General features: G+C 48.6%; 1 protein-coding gene across 1 annotated transcript in view; it reads right to left on the bottom strand.

Moving 5' to 3' along the window:
* Nucleotides 1-5,303: 5,303 nt before the first annotated feature.
* The window catches only part of MAP2K4 (mitogen-activated protein kinase kinase 4), a 62,147-nt gene continuing 51,247 nt past the window's right edge, over nucleotides 5,304-16,203 (bottom strand). The window contains exons 5-11 of the mRNA XM_059485957.1: nucleotides 15,195-15,314; nucleotides 14,418-14,469; nucleotides 13,884-14,011; nucleotides 9,052-9,129; nucleotides 7,472-7,620; nucleotides 6,992-7,037; nucleotides 5,304-6,253 (exon numbers count right to left, since the gene is read on the bottom strand). Of these exons, the coding sequence (XP_059341940.1) occupies nucleotides 6,140-6,253; nucleotides 6,992-7,037; nucleotides 7,472-7,620; nucleotides 9,052-9,129; nucleotides 13,884-14,011; nucleotides 14,418-14,469; nucleotides 15,195-15,314 (687 nt within the window). The 3' untranslated portion in view covers nucleotides 5,304-6,139. The remainder of the gene's footprint in view (nucleotides 6,254-6,991; nucleotides 7,038-7,471; nucleotides 7,621-9,051; nucleotides 9,130-13,883; nucleotides 14,012-14,417; nucleotides 14,470-15,194; nucleotides 15,315-16,203) is intronic.

The following is a 16,203-nucleotide window of genomic DNA, read 5'->3' on the forward strand; positions in this document are numbered from 1 at the left end:
CTGCTCATGGTTTGCTGTTTGACTTCACCACTGGGACAGCCACAGCCATCCCAGCTGCCACCCCCTGGGACCAGCTCCATGCCCTGGGACAGCCACAGTCCTTCAAGGCCAGATGAATTTCATTCATGGCAGCACTTTCTCCTGGAAGATTTCTGAACACACCCACCAGAGCCTCCTGTTTTTCTTCTGTTGGCTCTGGCTTTGCTGTTTTCCTGCAGCCCCCACTCCTTGTGTGCCCCTACAGGCAGAGCTGAGCCCCTGCCCACATCCCTTGGTGTTTGTGTCAGCACTGGGCTGGTGGCTGCAGGGTGCAGCTCTGCACAGCCAAACCTTCCCCTGCCCACAGGCACAGCAGGCTGGGACCTGGGGAACCCTGGATCCTTCTCCACAGCAGCCCTGAGTGTCTGTTTCCACATTTGTCACATCTTCCCTTTGATTAGAAAAGTTTCCCAGGCATTTGCCCACCTGTGTGCAAGGAGGGACTGCCCAGGGGGGCTAAAGGTGAAATGGTCCTGAGACATGGCTCAAGTGCACCTGAAAAGATGCAGATGAACAATTAACCAGTTCCTATGAACATCTTTAATGTCTAACCACACCCTGCAGCCAGGAGTGCTGTGATGAACAGCCTGGCTGCGGTCACTCAGAGGATGAGGAGACAAACCTCAGCCTGGGATTAATTCAGGAATGACCATGGAGTGGAGCACTCCCCTGCCCGGTCTGCCTGCTGGGGAGAGCCTGCCCGTGCTGCTGTGAAAGGCAAAAGGCAAAGAGCAGAGGGAATGGTGCAGCTCTGAGGGCAGGAGGGATGCCTGGCAGGTGCCAAGGTTTGGAGCAGAGCACCTGGGGAGGCTGAGTCCAGACCAGGCTGCAGCTGCTGGCAGAGAAAGGGATCACAGCCCCAGATTTTCTGCTGCATGGAGAACTCAGCCCAGCTCTGCCTGGACCCCTGGTCCTGCAGCCAGCCTGGAGCAGCCTCCAGGGAAAGCAGAGGGTGTGCCAGTGGGATGGGACCCCTCCCCTCCACTGCCCTGAGTCAGCCCTCACTCAGTCTTCCATGTGTAGGTGATCTTCCCACACAGCCTGTCCCAAGGAATTTGGGGGTCTGGGATTTTCCTTTCTCTCAACACCAAGCTGAAGGATCCCAGTGATGCCCTGCTCTCCCTTCATCTTCCTGCCAGAAAAAAAACAAAAAAACAAACAAACACACCAGAAGTAATGCAAAACAAACAAACAAACAAACAAACAAACAATGTTTTGAGAGTCAAATTAACATTTTTCATGCCTTTAGCAAGCTTTTTAAAATATGAGCTGCCTGTCTCAGTTCACCATGCAGTGCTTCCCCCACCACAGGCACTGAGACATCCTCAGCATCTCCCCAGCAGCCCACAGGACAGGACAAACCATGGGAGTTTCCCTCCACATGGAACCCCACAGGCACCACAGGATTTACCACACACAGTCCTGAAAGCCAGAAAATCTTTTCAGTGTCCACATCTGCCTTCCCACACACCCCAAACCTCTGCGGGAAGGGAAGGGAAGGGAAGGGAAGGGAAGGGAAGGGAAGGGAAGGGAAGGGAAGGGAAGGGAAGGGAAGGGAAGGGAAGAGAAGGGAAGGAGGAAGGCACAGCCACACCTGCAGGGTGACACCCCTGCACCCAGCTCTTCTGCTCAATTTGAACAGGAGTTTCCTGCTTGGCCACGCCACGTTCTCCTGATGGGAGGCATGGATTTATGCCAAGACAAAAGTTTTCTGGCAGATGTCTCCCGGAACAGCCCAGCCTGCCCTACTGTTCTCTTTCCAGCAGAAAGTGCCGTGTGTCTCCAGGAGAGGGAGTTTGTGCTTCATCTCGTTCTCCAAGCACTTGCACAGCTGTAAACATAAAGGCAAAATACAGCATTTTCCTTTCCTTGTTCCTCAGAGCATTGAGGAACCTTTCCTTACCTCGCTTTGAGCCCAGGGAAAGATGGAGTGATTTGTGTCAGTCCTTTCCTCAGGACTTTTTCTCCTGAGAAGCTGAGAGGCCTCAGAATGAAATGCAAACTATAATTATCTGCTGCTGTAGAATGCAACAGGTGCATCTGTGATTGGCTCATGTGGTTCTTTTTAATTAATGGCCAATCACAGTCCAGCTGTCTCAGACTCTCTGGTCAGTCACAAGATTTTATTATCATTCTATTCCTTTTCCTTTCAAGCCTTCTGATGAAACCTTTTCTTCTATTCTTTTAGTATAGTTCTAATATATCATTTTCTTTTAATATAATATATATAAAAATAATAAATAAAGCCTTCTGAAACATGGAGTCAAGATTCTCATCTCTTCCCTTGTGGGGGTTGCCTGCAAATTCTACATTTGGTGACTCCGAGTGAGGAACATTCCCACACAGCTATTCCTGATCCTGAGCTCTGCCATGAGCAGGGATCCCTGCAGGTGCTCTGCTCTCCCTCTCTGGGCTGGGCACCCCTGGCCTGTCCCATCCAGCCCAGTGCAGCAGGACTGGCACTCCTGACCAGCTCCTCTTCCTTCCCAGAGGGGCTGCTGGGGTCCAGCTCTGACTGGGCAGATTTCAAACCCTCCACAGCTTCCATCAGAAAAGACCTCCCAGCACCAGGACTTACCCAGGACTCTGAGTCCATCTGGGTTCTGAAGACCTTGCAACCATCAGAGCTGGGAGCTCCACCTGCCCTTTCCCTGGAGGGTGGGCACAGCCCCCTCTCACCCTGGTTTTTTAAGATTTTCTAAGCCTTCTGATGTTGACATTCTTGTAGTGAACTTTCTCACACACTTTCTGTAAATAACTCATTGTTTTGCATTCCTTTATAGAAGAGGAGAAATTTGATGGACTGTTGGTTTGTCCAGTGTCATTGGAGAGGTGGCATTGTCACGCTCCAATCCACTGTCACTTTTGGAAAACTATAAATGTTGGAGTCAGAAAATAAACTTCCTTTTTCTTCACCTTGAGAACAGCGGTGTGTGCTTGTGTTCTTTCGTGTCCTACAGTGACAGCCCCCTGCCCTCCTGACAGGGACAAGGTGTCCTGAGCCACCAGGACCTCCCTGTGCTGCAAACACTGCTTGTCTGAGAGGAGCCCAAACACTGCCCAGCAGAATTCCAGAGCTCCAAAACACATCCAGAGCTCCCTTCACCTCCTTCATTCCAGAGCTCCAAAACCCATCCAGAGCTCCCTTCACCTCCTTCATTCCAGAGCTCCAAAACACATCCAGAGCTCCCTTCACCTCCTTCATTTGGCACAAGAAGATCTGAAGGTTGCTTTCCTCTTCCACCTGGAAGGCAGGTGTTCCACCGCTCTTATGAACCTTCCCCTTCATGTCTGACCTTACAAAATGAAAATAACAAGGTCACAGTCGCATCTTAGTTTTATTACAACTGACCTGCAGGCAAAAGGATAGAACTATTACATAAACACTCTGATCCATGTAGAATAGCTTAAATAGAGGAGGAAGTCAAACCAGGAGACCGGATAAAATATTCGGAAGCTCTTTGAAGCCGTTATGTTCCTGAGCTTCGTTTTACAGACAATAAGGCAACATCCCTGCACATCAGCTTTTTGATATTTTTATACATTTTTTTTCTATGGTACAAGAAAAAAAAACTAATAACCAGAATTCACAATGTACAGTTCTTACACTATTTTCACAGCTTCTGAACACTATACACCTTTTTTTTCTTTTTTTTTTCTTTAATAGATACATTGCAATAAATGGTGCACCCTTAGTAATTTATAAGAATCTGTGTTGAATAGGCTAAACCTGTCCTGTACAGCAGCACCTCCCTCCTGTCACTGGCAGCTCAAAGCATTCCCAGCAAGCTGGTTCTGGGCTGGAGATGGGACAGCACCAGAGCACAGACCCAGCCATCCCCACAGGGCAGAGCAAGGCAGTCCTGTGTGTTTTAGGAGGTTCCATCACAGTGCTGCCCCTCTGAGAGGTTTCTGGGCTCCCTGCTGCCAGGAGGAGTCAGACTGACACCAAAGGGAGGGTGAAGCCCCAGCTGTGGCTGCCCTTGCTGGGTCTGGGTCTCTCCATCCCCACAGCCAGCAGCCCTGGGGACCTGCAGTGCCACTCCAGGGGCTGAGGCTGGAGAGAGGAACCCCAGCTCCACGGGGATCTGCCTGAGAAAGGCTCTGGGGTGGGCACACAATGGCTGCTTTAGGCAGGCATGGTCTGACTGACCTCCGTGCAGAGGCACCAGAGCTGTCAGGAAGGAGCAGGGACTGCAGAAAGCTCTGCCTTGCCCGAGGAGCAGCCCAAGAGGAACAATCCAGGAAGGGCAGCACCAAGGGAGCCAGCAGGAGCCCCAGGACCTGTCACCTCCGTGGCAGACAGACAGACAGACAGACAGACACCAGCTGTGTCCAGGGCCTCAGCTCTCCTTCCCAGCTGGGCTGTGCTGCTTGCTCTTCACTCAGCCTCGGGCTGCTTTGTGCATGGTGGCTTTGGTGGATGTGGGGAGCCCTTCCTGGGGATCCTGCCAGCACCACGGTGTTTTCATTCCCTCTGTGTCCAGCTTGCTGCTGAGCTCTGATGGGAGGCTGCTCTAACACTGATGAAGTCCTACCAAGCTCAATCAGCTCAGAATGGAAAGCAGAGACCCTGCAGCCTCCATTTTATCCCCGGTGTACTACTAAACACCTGAAAACTGCAGCATTTGGGGGGGAAAAAAAGGTTTTGGGGAAAATTAATCTTTGAAAAATATGTCAATTAAGCAAACAGAAAAGCCTGATGTGCTGTTTCACCTAGGAGTGGACCAGAAGATGACAGCTTGCCTGGCAATGGACTAACAGATCACAGCTTGCCTGGCCTTGCTGGGCCAGCTGAGAGGAGTTGGAAGATCCTTCACCTCCACCTCATCTCCCTCTACACCCCACAACCTCAGAGACTTGCTCAGGGTGCAGCAGCAGGAGCTGTGGAGGTCCCAAGGAGGTTCAGTCTCCAGGTGATGGTGCTGAAGTGTCTCCAGCAGCTCAGCAGGGTGTGCTGGGCACAGGGTGTGCTGGGCACAGAGTCACCCCCCCAGTCCTGCCTGCAGCAGCAAGGAGAAGAGCTCGGGTCTGTGGTGAGACTCAGGAGCTCAGGACACGGGCTGGGAGGGCTGGGCCGTGCCACAGGTGCAAGCAGCAGGGCTGGGGACAGCAGGGACACGAGAAACACTGGCCAGGACTCTCAGCCATCAGCTGGTGGCCCACTCAAGCAGCTGCAGCCTCTGTGGATGGCTCTGGGTGAAGGCAAAGCAAAGCCAGTGGGTGGTGAGCACTGTGCACTATAAACCAGGTCAACAAGCAGGTTAAATTCAATCAAGTAGTTTAATAATTCTTCAGGTCAAAGGTCTTATCTTACCAGGTAACAATTTACAGGACACCTAGTTAAGAGTGAAGAGTGGCTGGCTTGGTAAAAGGAGGAAGAATACATTATGTCCCATCTCAATAGTTTAATGTTAGCCTCTTTCAACGCAACATATTTTTGGTAAAGACATATTCACTATATTTAACATGATCTCTCTTTAACAGGAAGTTCAGCTGAGCACACTGTCCCCAGAAAGTACACTGCGACTGTAAAGCAACAGAATTTCATAGCAGTAAATCTATTGCACTTTGTGAAGAATAAAATTCTCCTTTGCCTTTCCAGCTCCAGAAGGCAAAGCATCTCGTTGGTTAAGCAAGTTCTTCTCCCTCCAGGCAAAGTCTCTTAATGTTCAGACAGACAACGCCTAACTTTTGTTTGTTTGCTTTTTATTATTACTTGAAACAACAATCGGAAGAGTTTGAGAGAAAAATCTTTCCAGTAGCTGCTGAGGAGTCTCCAAGTTTTGAGTCTAGAAATGAATTTTAGGTGCTATCCAATCACAGTCAACAAATATATGTACTTATTTCCACATTTCATGAATATGTCCACAAAAGAGCAAGATGAGGTCTCTCTGTGACCAACACTAACACTGTGTGATCAGGTATTACAGGGATGCACTTTATATGTGACAACAGTATACAGACAGGATGGAAATAACACCAATATTATTGCACATGGTGTCTGGGCGAGCATTAAAAACACTGCAATATGTGATGAAAATTCTTTACAGCTTGTTTTCTCTCAGCCCTTTTTCTAGAGTTTGATGTAGCAGCAGTATCAATCCACATACATTGGAGAGCTGGGAGTTGCTGGCATTTGATCCAGGATTTTACAAACATAGCATGCAACATCCACTGTGCGTTCCTCATACATCAGGATGAAGGGATGTTTCTGGAAGCAGATAAAAGAAAACAACAAAGTTATGGTCACCCTCCTGGCATGTGCCTCTCAGATAAAAACTGAGCAGGGGAATTTGTCTGGTGCAAGAAAATGGTTTGTGGTGGCTCTAGGGCACCAGGACACAGCCTGGTAGATCCATGTCTTTAACATGGGAGGTTTCTGAGGCAGGGCAGGACAGGACTGCAGAGCTCAGGAGCTGCCAGGCAGGAGGCAGTGAGGGTGCAGAATCAGCAGCTCCTCTGCAGCACCGACATTTCCTGAAATCCCTTCAGGAGGGGCTTCATCAGCAGCATTGTCACAGTGGGGACAGTGACAGGAGTGACAGGGAGTGGCTTGCAGGGGTCAAAGCCAAGCTCTGCTCTCCTGAGCCCCCACCCTCTGCTCTGCCCAGCAGGCAGCACTGGCCAGAGCCAGGTCAGAGAGCTGGGACAGAACATCAGGGAGGTTCTGGGCCAGGACATCAGGCAAATCCCTTTCACATCAGGTGATGTGAAACCCAGGGCTGATTGTGGAACCACAGCCTCCAAGAGGTGCCCTCCAGGTGCCCAGAGCTCCTTGAAGTTGCCACATGTGACTGACCCAAGCCAAAAGCATTGCTGCTCTCTTCTTTAGCACCTCCCCACAGACAGGCCCTGCTGCTGCCCAGCTCCAGATCTCAGTTCTGCCTGAGCCCAGCCCCCTGTGAGCTGTGTATTGGAGACATTGAAAGATGCAGCACTGAGAACTCACCAGAAGCTCTTTGTACTTTGGCCTTTTGGACTCGTCCTTTGTAAGGCTAAAGAAAGCATAGAGATAATTAGGAGAATGTGGGATCAGGGAAAGTTACAGACTTTACAGAAAGTGTCAGAGTGGGACACGCCACCTTTGGTTTTCTGGAAAGCCCATCCTTGCACTGTGAGTGACCACAGGAGTAATTTCCCTTCCTTCCTTGCAGCCATCCCAGCTGTGCAGGCAGGGGCTGGGGCTCAGTCTGACACAAACCTCCTGCCATGGAAACTTCCCTCCTTACCATGTCTCCTGTCTCTAGCACAGCCTCTCAGAGCTTTTCTCCTAATTCCTTTCCTTCAGTCCCAAACCACTGAAATGTGAGAGGTCCTCCCCTCATGCTGGTGCAGGAATATGAAAGGGAAGTGCTGGACACACGACCCTTGCCAAACACCAGCCAACAAAAGGAGCCCACCCCCAGTGCCTGCAGCAGCACACACTCACCACAAGTTGACGAAGTTGATGAAGCTTGGGGAAAACTCCCTTTCCTCTGAGTTACTCAGCTGTGGTGGGTCACCTTTCACTACTTGTGTCAACTGGTCAAACACACTGTTCCACTTGGGGTAGGGGAATCGCCCCGTGGCCAGCTCGTACTGCAGGAGACAGGAGCAGAACCAGGCAGGTTTATACCAGGGAAGCTCAGTCAGGGAAAAAAATGCCTGCAGCAAACTTGAACCACCCCAGAAGGAAGACTGAGATGAGATTTTTCATCCTATGCCCTGTATGGTTCTAAGTAGAGGGAAGGTTTTACTCAGCAGTAAGTTCTGCTGCTGTGTGAGGGGCATGGCCAGATCTACCCTGACCAGGCCTCTGTGCCATGTCTGCTCCTCCACTGACTATAAATCAAACCAGTGTGGCAGAGTAAAATCCTCCAGTCCCTCCCCAAGCATCCTAACAAGCACTAGAGAAAATGAATAATGAGAATGAGACAATCACATGATATCTCAGGTTGGAGAAGACCCATAAGGATCCCTGAATCCAACTCCAGGATAATGAAAATGAGTTTTTTTAAACATCAGTAGTGAGAACAGAAGCTACTGGTACATACTTAATTGCTTCTGCTTTCTCTTCTGCTCCACAACCTGAAGAAAGTAAGGGCTTCTCAATGTGTAGAGCGAGCAGTGCTGTGGCTGAGCCAGTGAGGAACCACAACCCCAGAATCCAGGATTAACCAAGGCCTCTGTGCAGCCAAAGCACAGCAGCTGCCAGAGGCTTATTCACACAGCCTGGGTGCTCTGCTCTGCATCACCACACTCAGCACCCTCACCTCAGATTCTGAACACAAAATTCATTTACAATTTTACAATCCAACATTTCTGTCACTGTCATATTTTCTGAAAAATCCCTTCGCCAGGATTTCTTCTCCTGGGAAGCTGAGAAGCCTCAGAGAAAAATGTAAATAATAATTATCTGATTCACTTCTCCTGTGTTTGCTGCTTTGGAATGTGGTTTGGACATTGTTTACCAACTGGTCATTGTTTGATTGGTTTCATGTGAATTGTTTCAACTTAATAGCTAATCACGGCCAGCTGTGTCGAGGCTCTGAGAAGTCACGAGTTTTCATTCTCATTCTTGTTAAGCCTTCTGTCTGTATCTTTATTCTCTAGTATAGTATAATATAATATATATAATATAGTATACTATATATAATATAGTATAATATATATAATATGGTATAATATAATATATATATAATATGGTATGGTATAATATGGTATAATATATAATATGGTATATCATATATCATATCATATCATATCATATCATATCATATATCATTAGCTTTCTAAGAACATGGAGTCAGATTCACTCATTTCCTCCTCATCCTGGGGACCCAGCAAACTCAACACACCTCCTCCCTGCTCACATCCACGGGGGCTCAGGAGAACCATGGACGTGGGAAGCCCCCAGGCTGTTCCGGAGGCAGGGAGTGCCCACTGTGAGCAGAGCCCAGGAAGGAGCTGGGCTGTGCTGCCCCTGGCACAGAGCAGTGCTGCCCCTGGCACAGGGCAGTGCCCACTCACCAGTGTGATGCCCAAGCTCCAGACGTCGGAGCGCACGTCGTAGCCTTGCCGCGAGGCGCTGGGATCTATCCGCTCCGGCTGAAACGGCAACAGGAGTGTCAGGCTCTGGGCCATGCAGGGAGCCTCTGCAAAGCTAGAGAGAGCCCTGAGCCTGGCACAGCCCCAAGCAAAACCTCAGGCCAGGGCAGCCATCCAACCCCAGCAGAGAAACATCTCAAGGTATCACTAAAAGCACTGGTTTTATGGAGGTGTCGCATAAAAGGTGATCAGAAATGGCAACTTATCACAGTGCAATGTTTGGGGTTTTTTTCCTTTTGCACAAACACTTTGAATGATTGTGACTGTCTTATTCATTTAGTTTTGTTCAACTTTGGGATGTCTTTAGCACCAAGTCTCACTTTGTTTTGACACCCAAGGGATGATAAGAACTGGAATCAACATCTCACCCCCACCCTGGGGACTGAGGCTCAGCAGCATCTACCAGAACTCTTCTCCCCAGCCAGCTACTAAGAAGCTATTATAAACTATTATAACTATTTTATTAATATTTATATAAATATAATTTTTATAATTTAAAATATAAATTATACATTTGTTATAAACACATTATAATATTATATATATGTACTAAACACACTATTATAATGTGCTTCAAGCAAAGCTCCTCTGAACAAGGTTTCAGTCATCCCTTGAAGGCAACTATGATGTTACAAGGCTTTAAGACATGCAAAATGCTTTTCATAAAAAGCAATATTGGGCCAGACATGGGTGATTCACACCTAAGAGCAGAGCTGAGCCAGCAAAAACATCTTTATGCCTTGCATGTCATCTTTATGTGAAACCTCAGTCTGCCTTCTTCAATTAAAAATATAATAACTGACATGTCAAAAGAAAGAGACTCTCATTCAGTTTTGACTACAACAATAATAAACATACCTGCATAGCAACAAATCCTAAATTATGGGGTACAGGAAATATTCTGAAAGCCCTGGTTGCTTTGTAAGCTACGTTTTAATACAATTTCATGGCAGACACAGCTGAGAAGTGCAGCAGCAGGTGGCCCAGCCCTGAACTCCACTGGGGACACACCATTGGTGTCTGGAGCTGCCACCAGGGATGGACCAGCTCAGAACACATCAAATGCTGGGGATGCTGGCCTGGCCAGGGCTGTGACCCACGGGGATGTGCCCCAGCAGAGAAAGCTGCCAGGCTGCAGGTGAAGGATGGGAGCAGCCCAAGAGGGACTGGTGGGATGGGTGGCACTGGTGAGACACAGCTGGTTGTCTCAGGCACCCATGAGGGGCATCCTGCTCCTGTCAGCAAACAGAGCAACAGGGGTTTGGCCCCAGACCATGGTGGCACAGTTAAAGGGAAAGCAGGATGGACCCAAAATAAATCCCATCTAAATACAGAGCAGGAAGAATGCTGAGAATTTTCCATGTAGATCACATGGGAGCAACTAACACCAAGGAAGGAAGAGTCACCATGTCACACTCTGGGGACCTTCAGGGCTGCAGACAAAGCCTGGCTCAGGCCAGGTGTCCTGATGCCAAGTGCAAGCAGGAAAGGAAATGGCTGAGGTGGAGACCCAGCTCTGGATGTGCTGATGGGGTGAGGAGACAGGGGATGGATGCATCAGAGAAGGGTACAGGCTGCCATGGGGCTCCTCCAGTTCAGTGTCCACATGAGCACCAGCATCTTGACTGAAAAATGAGCACAGATCCTCCCTCTTCCAAACCCCAGCTACACAAACAGCCATACCTGGCCTGATCTCTGCCTGAACCACCTGAACATAAGACATCCAGCTGGCCCTGACAGCAATGCCAGCACCAACTGTCCACCTTCACCAGGGAGAAGTGAGAAGCCACAGTTTGCAGCCAAAGGCTCCAAACTGACCTGAGAAAAGGACCTGAGTGACCAAGGATGGAGGTGACACCATCATACTCCACTGCTGTGGAGCTCTGGAAGGAGCAGGGCAGGATGTCCATCCTCACAATGGCTGGGCCTGCCCCTCCACCCCTGCCCAAACCAAGCCCTTCCAGTCTCACCCTTCCTCTCTGACACGGGCACTGGGTTCACTGGGGCACTCAGAAAGCAAAAAGCAAAAATTACTCCCAGCAGCATCCCCACAGCCAGAGCAAGGCAGGGAGCAGCACTCAGGGAGGATGCAGGGCTGGCCAGGAGCACCCACTGCTGGGTAAGGGCTGTGCAACCACACCTGGAACAAACCCCAGAGCTGGCAGCAGCACTGGGCAGGGCTGAGGAGGGCTCAGAACAGCCCAGGCTGCTCCAGGGGTCAGAGACTGCCTGGGAACTCAGTCCTGCCTTTCTTTCCTCCAGAGAACACGAGGTACCCACACTCAGAGGCCTTTTCCCACTGTAACAATTGCAGGGGAACTGAAAGCCAAAAGCAAAACAAGCTCCCAGCACCGCAGCTCCAAGGCTGAGGCGCCGCTCGCTCTGACAGCTCCAACCATCTTGGTTCAAGCCCACAGCACTTGCTTGGCAGCTGGACACGGCTCCTGCTGCCTCCTCAGAGCACTCACAGCCAGACTGGCTGACATCCAGGGCCATCGTTACCAACAGCTCCCTGGGGACCAGGCTCCTTCAGGGGTGAGTGCCACGGGGTTGGTGAGCCTTGCAAAATGAGACACCATCATCCAGCAGCCCTAAGGAGAACCTCCTGGCTGAACAGAGCTACTACTCTTGGCCTACTTTACACTAAAAAAATACTATTTTCCTTTTGAAAGGAGTGTGGCAGCCTGACTCCTTCCCAGGTATATCCAATTTGATCACAGCATCCCTTCAGACATCAGCCTCTGCTGGCTTGGCAGATGTGCCTGCCCACTGGGGACACCTCCCCATTTCCCAGGCTCTCTGTACGTGGAAATGCTCATGTACTTGGAAAGGAGTCACTGAGGCTGCAGAGCAGCAGGGAAGAGGCCAATCATCTCCCACATCACTTGCCAGCTGCTGGCTGCCCCACAAAACCTGTGCCCTGCCAAGGCTCTGAAAAACACAAACTGAACTGCAACACTTCTGCTCACTTAAAAGTCCACCCAAGTCTGGAGCTGCCAATGGAGCTGCACAAATCTGAGTGCACACAGACAGACAGACAGACAGGAGAAAGGAAAACCAAAGGGCTATGGAAGCACTCACTCACCACATCCCAGGGGAAAGGGTGCACTGCAGCTCTTTACAGACATCTCAGTCATCTCATTAACTGTCACTGCAGTCATCTCAGGAACTGTCATGGCATAACTACACCAACAGCCTGAGCAGAACTGGCCACCCACCCATGGCTCAAAGAAAGGTCAGAGTCAGGGCAGACAGGTTTCACCTTGGACACCACAGTCAGAAAAAGCCATCTGAGAGCCATGGCCTGAGCCAGGTGGAAACCATGTCTTGGAAGACAGATATTTTCCTTTTTTCTACTTGGTGGTAGATAAAAAGAGTTCAGAAAACAGTATTTTTCAGCATACAGAGCCATGAATATGTAACAAAAATTAAAGCCAGGCACTAAAATTAAAGTTATATGAGCAGCAAAAGGCACACCTCCCTGCACAATGTACCCTTGGCTCAAGTGAGAACAGAGATGCATTTTCAAAGTACCCTGAAGCACTGAAGTGTTTAAAACCCTCAGACAGCTTCCAAAATCACCACTACAGCTTTTCACTCTGGGAGGGGGAGGGCAGCAAACAAGCAGGACAGACTCCCAGGAGCCACAGCTCAGCCCCAGCAATTTCCACACAGCTGCTCTGCTACTGCTGCTCTCCAGAATCACATTCTCCTGGAATGAAGTTCTGGCACACTTTGGAATTAAAGTGGTTTACAAAAATCACTGTAATTCTGCTCTGCAATAACTCCTGTGAAATAATCTTACCAGAGCAAATGGATTTCTTGCAGACCAAGACAAACCCACACTCTGACAGCCCTGCTCCCCTGGGCAATGGTGTTTTGGAGCTGCTGGAAGGCACAGAGCTCCTCTCCACTCCAGCAGCACAGCAATGGCAGCAGCAGAGGAACCCAGCAAAAACCCAGGAATTGGGACACTTTGCCACAGTCTGGATGACACTGTCACAGCAAAGCTCAATCCAGAGCTCAATTTAATCCATGAAAGGGGTGTTCATCCCACAGGGAGGGTGTGTTGGGGAAGATGAAACAGAAAAGCCTTATAAATATGATTGCCTGGTAAAAGATTTTGAGAATATGGAAACTATAAGCGAGATTGAAATGAAAGCAAGCTTTGAGATACCTCAGTTACTGAACAGCTGGAAAACAATGGTGTGGACAGCTGAAGGTAATCCCCTTTTGATGGAACAACACCCTCTGCTTGCAGACAGGCCCAGAGCAGACCCTACAGCTTGGCAGAAGGAGTCCAAAGAGGAGTTTTTAGGGTTTAAAACTACTGCAAAGAGTGGTTTTTAGGATTTCCAAAGAGTAGTTTTTAGTCTTAGCAGAAAGGGTCCAAAGAGTAGTTTTTACGGTTTTTTAGGGCAAGTATGGCAATGTAATGATTCTTATAGGCTGTATGTAAAAGCTATAGGATTTGTATCTTGTATTAGATTGGCTGGTGACAATTAGAATATTCAATACACAAGAAGATTTGTGGTATTGTAACTGGAACTTCGACCTCTCATCCTCTTTACCACTCTCTTGCCTTCTCTCTCTTTACCACTCCCTTTACTTATCTGAGCTGTGGCTGGCAGCTCCCAGCAGGGCCCTGCACTTGGCCCTTTGCAATAAACCACAAGTTCCAAGCCCTGGCCTCAGAGATCTCTCATCTCTGTCACTCCTGCAGGGTGGGATCCCCCAGAGCCCGTCCCACTCACCGCCATGTACGGCCGGCACCCCGCATCCCGCGTTTTGGCAATGGAGTCCACGAGCTGTCCGCTAATGCCAAAGTCACAGAGTTTAATATTCCCATTTCTGTCCAGAAGAATATTGGAAGGTTTGATGTCTGCAGGGGGAAGAAATTTAAAGCAGTAAGTCATGGTTGGAGGTTTTGATTTCAAGCAGAGCAGCTGCAGGGGATGGAGGGCAGCAGTGCTGTGCCATCGCTGTCACCCTTGGGGTTGGATCCTGCATGGGAGCACAAGGGGATGGAGCCAGCCCCAGAGGTGCCACATGTCCAAAGGCAGCAGCAGATGCCCGACCACCCTGAAATCACACTTACATGGAAAAAGCACATGAAGGGGCAACAGGACAGGCACTGGGACATTTGTTCAAAACCTGCACTCAGACTCATGGTGGTACATGTGCTGTGCTTACACTTGGAGTCAACCAAAGGCCACTAACAATTCTTGCAATCATTTTAACAGACAAGAAAAGACTGTTAAGTTAAAAAAAAGACATGAAGAACTCACCTCTGTGAATGATTTTCAAGTTTTCTTTTAAGTGGTTTAGTGCTTTCACAGTCTAGGAAAGAAAAACAGATGAAAAATAAGCAGATGCCTTAAGAGTCCTGTGGTTATTACAATTTTGGAACTCCAAGAACAGGTGTAAAAAGCATTTAATACATTAAGATATCAATGCTGTAATATGCCATGTAATAAAACATTTTTCTCTGAACCTCTTCTGCAAACAGAAGGTGATATAAGAGAGAGTGTGGGCTTAAGTGAACACACATTCCCTGTGACCTGCAAAGATCCCTATCTGGGACAGGGGAGCCAGAGGTGGAGCCAGAACAACCTCTGATGTTAACTATCCTCAGCAATCACTTATTTCAAGCCCTATGCTTTATTTTTTTCAACAGGTCACAACTGTTTCAATTATCTGACTTTTCATTAGACCAAAACTTCCGGGTTATATTAGAAAACATCAGCCAAGTTCTCCAGTGCTTTTGGAGCCTTTGCACAAGAATTCCAGAAGCTTCTCTGGTCTGGGCTGGTGCCTGTGCTGCTGGTGCTCATATTCAAGCAGACAGAGCAGGAAAATGACGCTGGGGTCTGTTTATGACCCCAGGAGCTCTGTTTACACCATGCAACATACTTTGGAAAAGTCATGAGCACCCTGAAGAACCATTCCCAGTGTGGTGCAAACAGCAGCAGCAATTCTGCTCCACAGACCAACCAGCTTTTCACAGGGAGGGGGATCTGAACTTAAGAATTATCTTCAACAAAAAGGTTTAACAAAATACTCACAGCTAAAGTGATTTTGCCTAAGATTTCTTCTGGAATAACATCATCTAATACACTATATACATATTTGTAAAACTTATCAAACGAGGTAGACATGAGCTCCATACAGATCCAACAGTCACCCTGGAAAGAGAAAACAATGTGAGATAAAAATGAGAAATACCAATCCAGAGAGCATACAGAGATCCACTGAATCCTATGAAATACATAAATAGCAACATGTATTCTATAGAAAGGATAGAATTCAGCTTGATTCGTTTTAGCAATGAAAGACTTGCTCCCATTCACAGCAGAGGCATTTACCTGCCCAGCTCACACCTGACATCTGACATTACAGTTTAGATGCCTGAACCCAGGTGAATCCAAGCCTCACAGAGTGCTTTGCTCTCCAGGAGGCTGCAGGCACAGGGGAACACACAGAAGAGGGGAGCTGCTTTCCTAGGAAGGGCTGTGTGGCTGAGGAAGAAGACTTTGCGCATCTCCAGCTTACACTGCTCATATGGCATCAGCTTTTCACATCAGCTCAAGGCACAGCAGGAGCTGATGCAATCCTCTCAAGGGCTGCTACAAGCCTGAGCACAGAAAACTCTCACTGCACCCAAAAAAAGCAGAAGATGGAATAAGTGTTGTGACAGACATGGAAGCAGGGACATCACTGAAAGAGGCCAGAGCAGCACAGCAGGATGAGGGCATGACCAGCACACTTCAGGGGGGCTGGAAAAAGGTGTACAGACCACAGGTTGGCTATGGAGGAACTTGGCTAAGGAACTGTTCAGATTTCAACTACAGAAATGAAATTGGGCAACACATGTAGAAAATTTCTCTTTTCTGCATTAGCAACAAAGGCAAAGTGCAGATGAAGCACTTGCATTTTAACAGGAAGAAAAGGAAGGCTGGCTGGGGACTCAGCTGTCTTCCTGACCAAATACCAACAAGCCCTGATGTACATGGGCAAGTCCTGCTCCATTGTGAACTGTGAGGAAAAACCACCCTAATGGGAGTTTCACTTCAC

The sequence above is a fragment of the Ammospiza nelsoni genome, chromosome 19 (genome assembly GCF_027579445.1).
Source record: "Ammospiza nelsoni isolate bAmmNel1 chromosome 19, bAmmNel1.pri, whole genome shotgun sequence".
Taxonomy (NCBI): Eukaryota; Metazoa; Chordata; class Aves; order Passeriformes; family Passerellidae; genus Ammospiza; species Ammospiza nelsoni.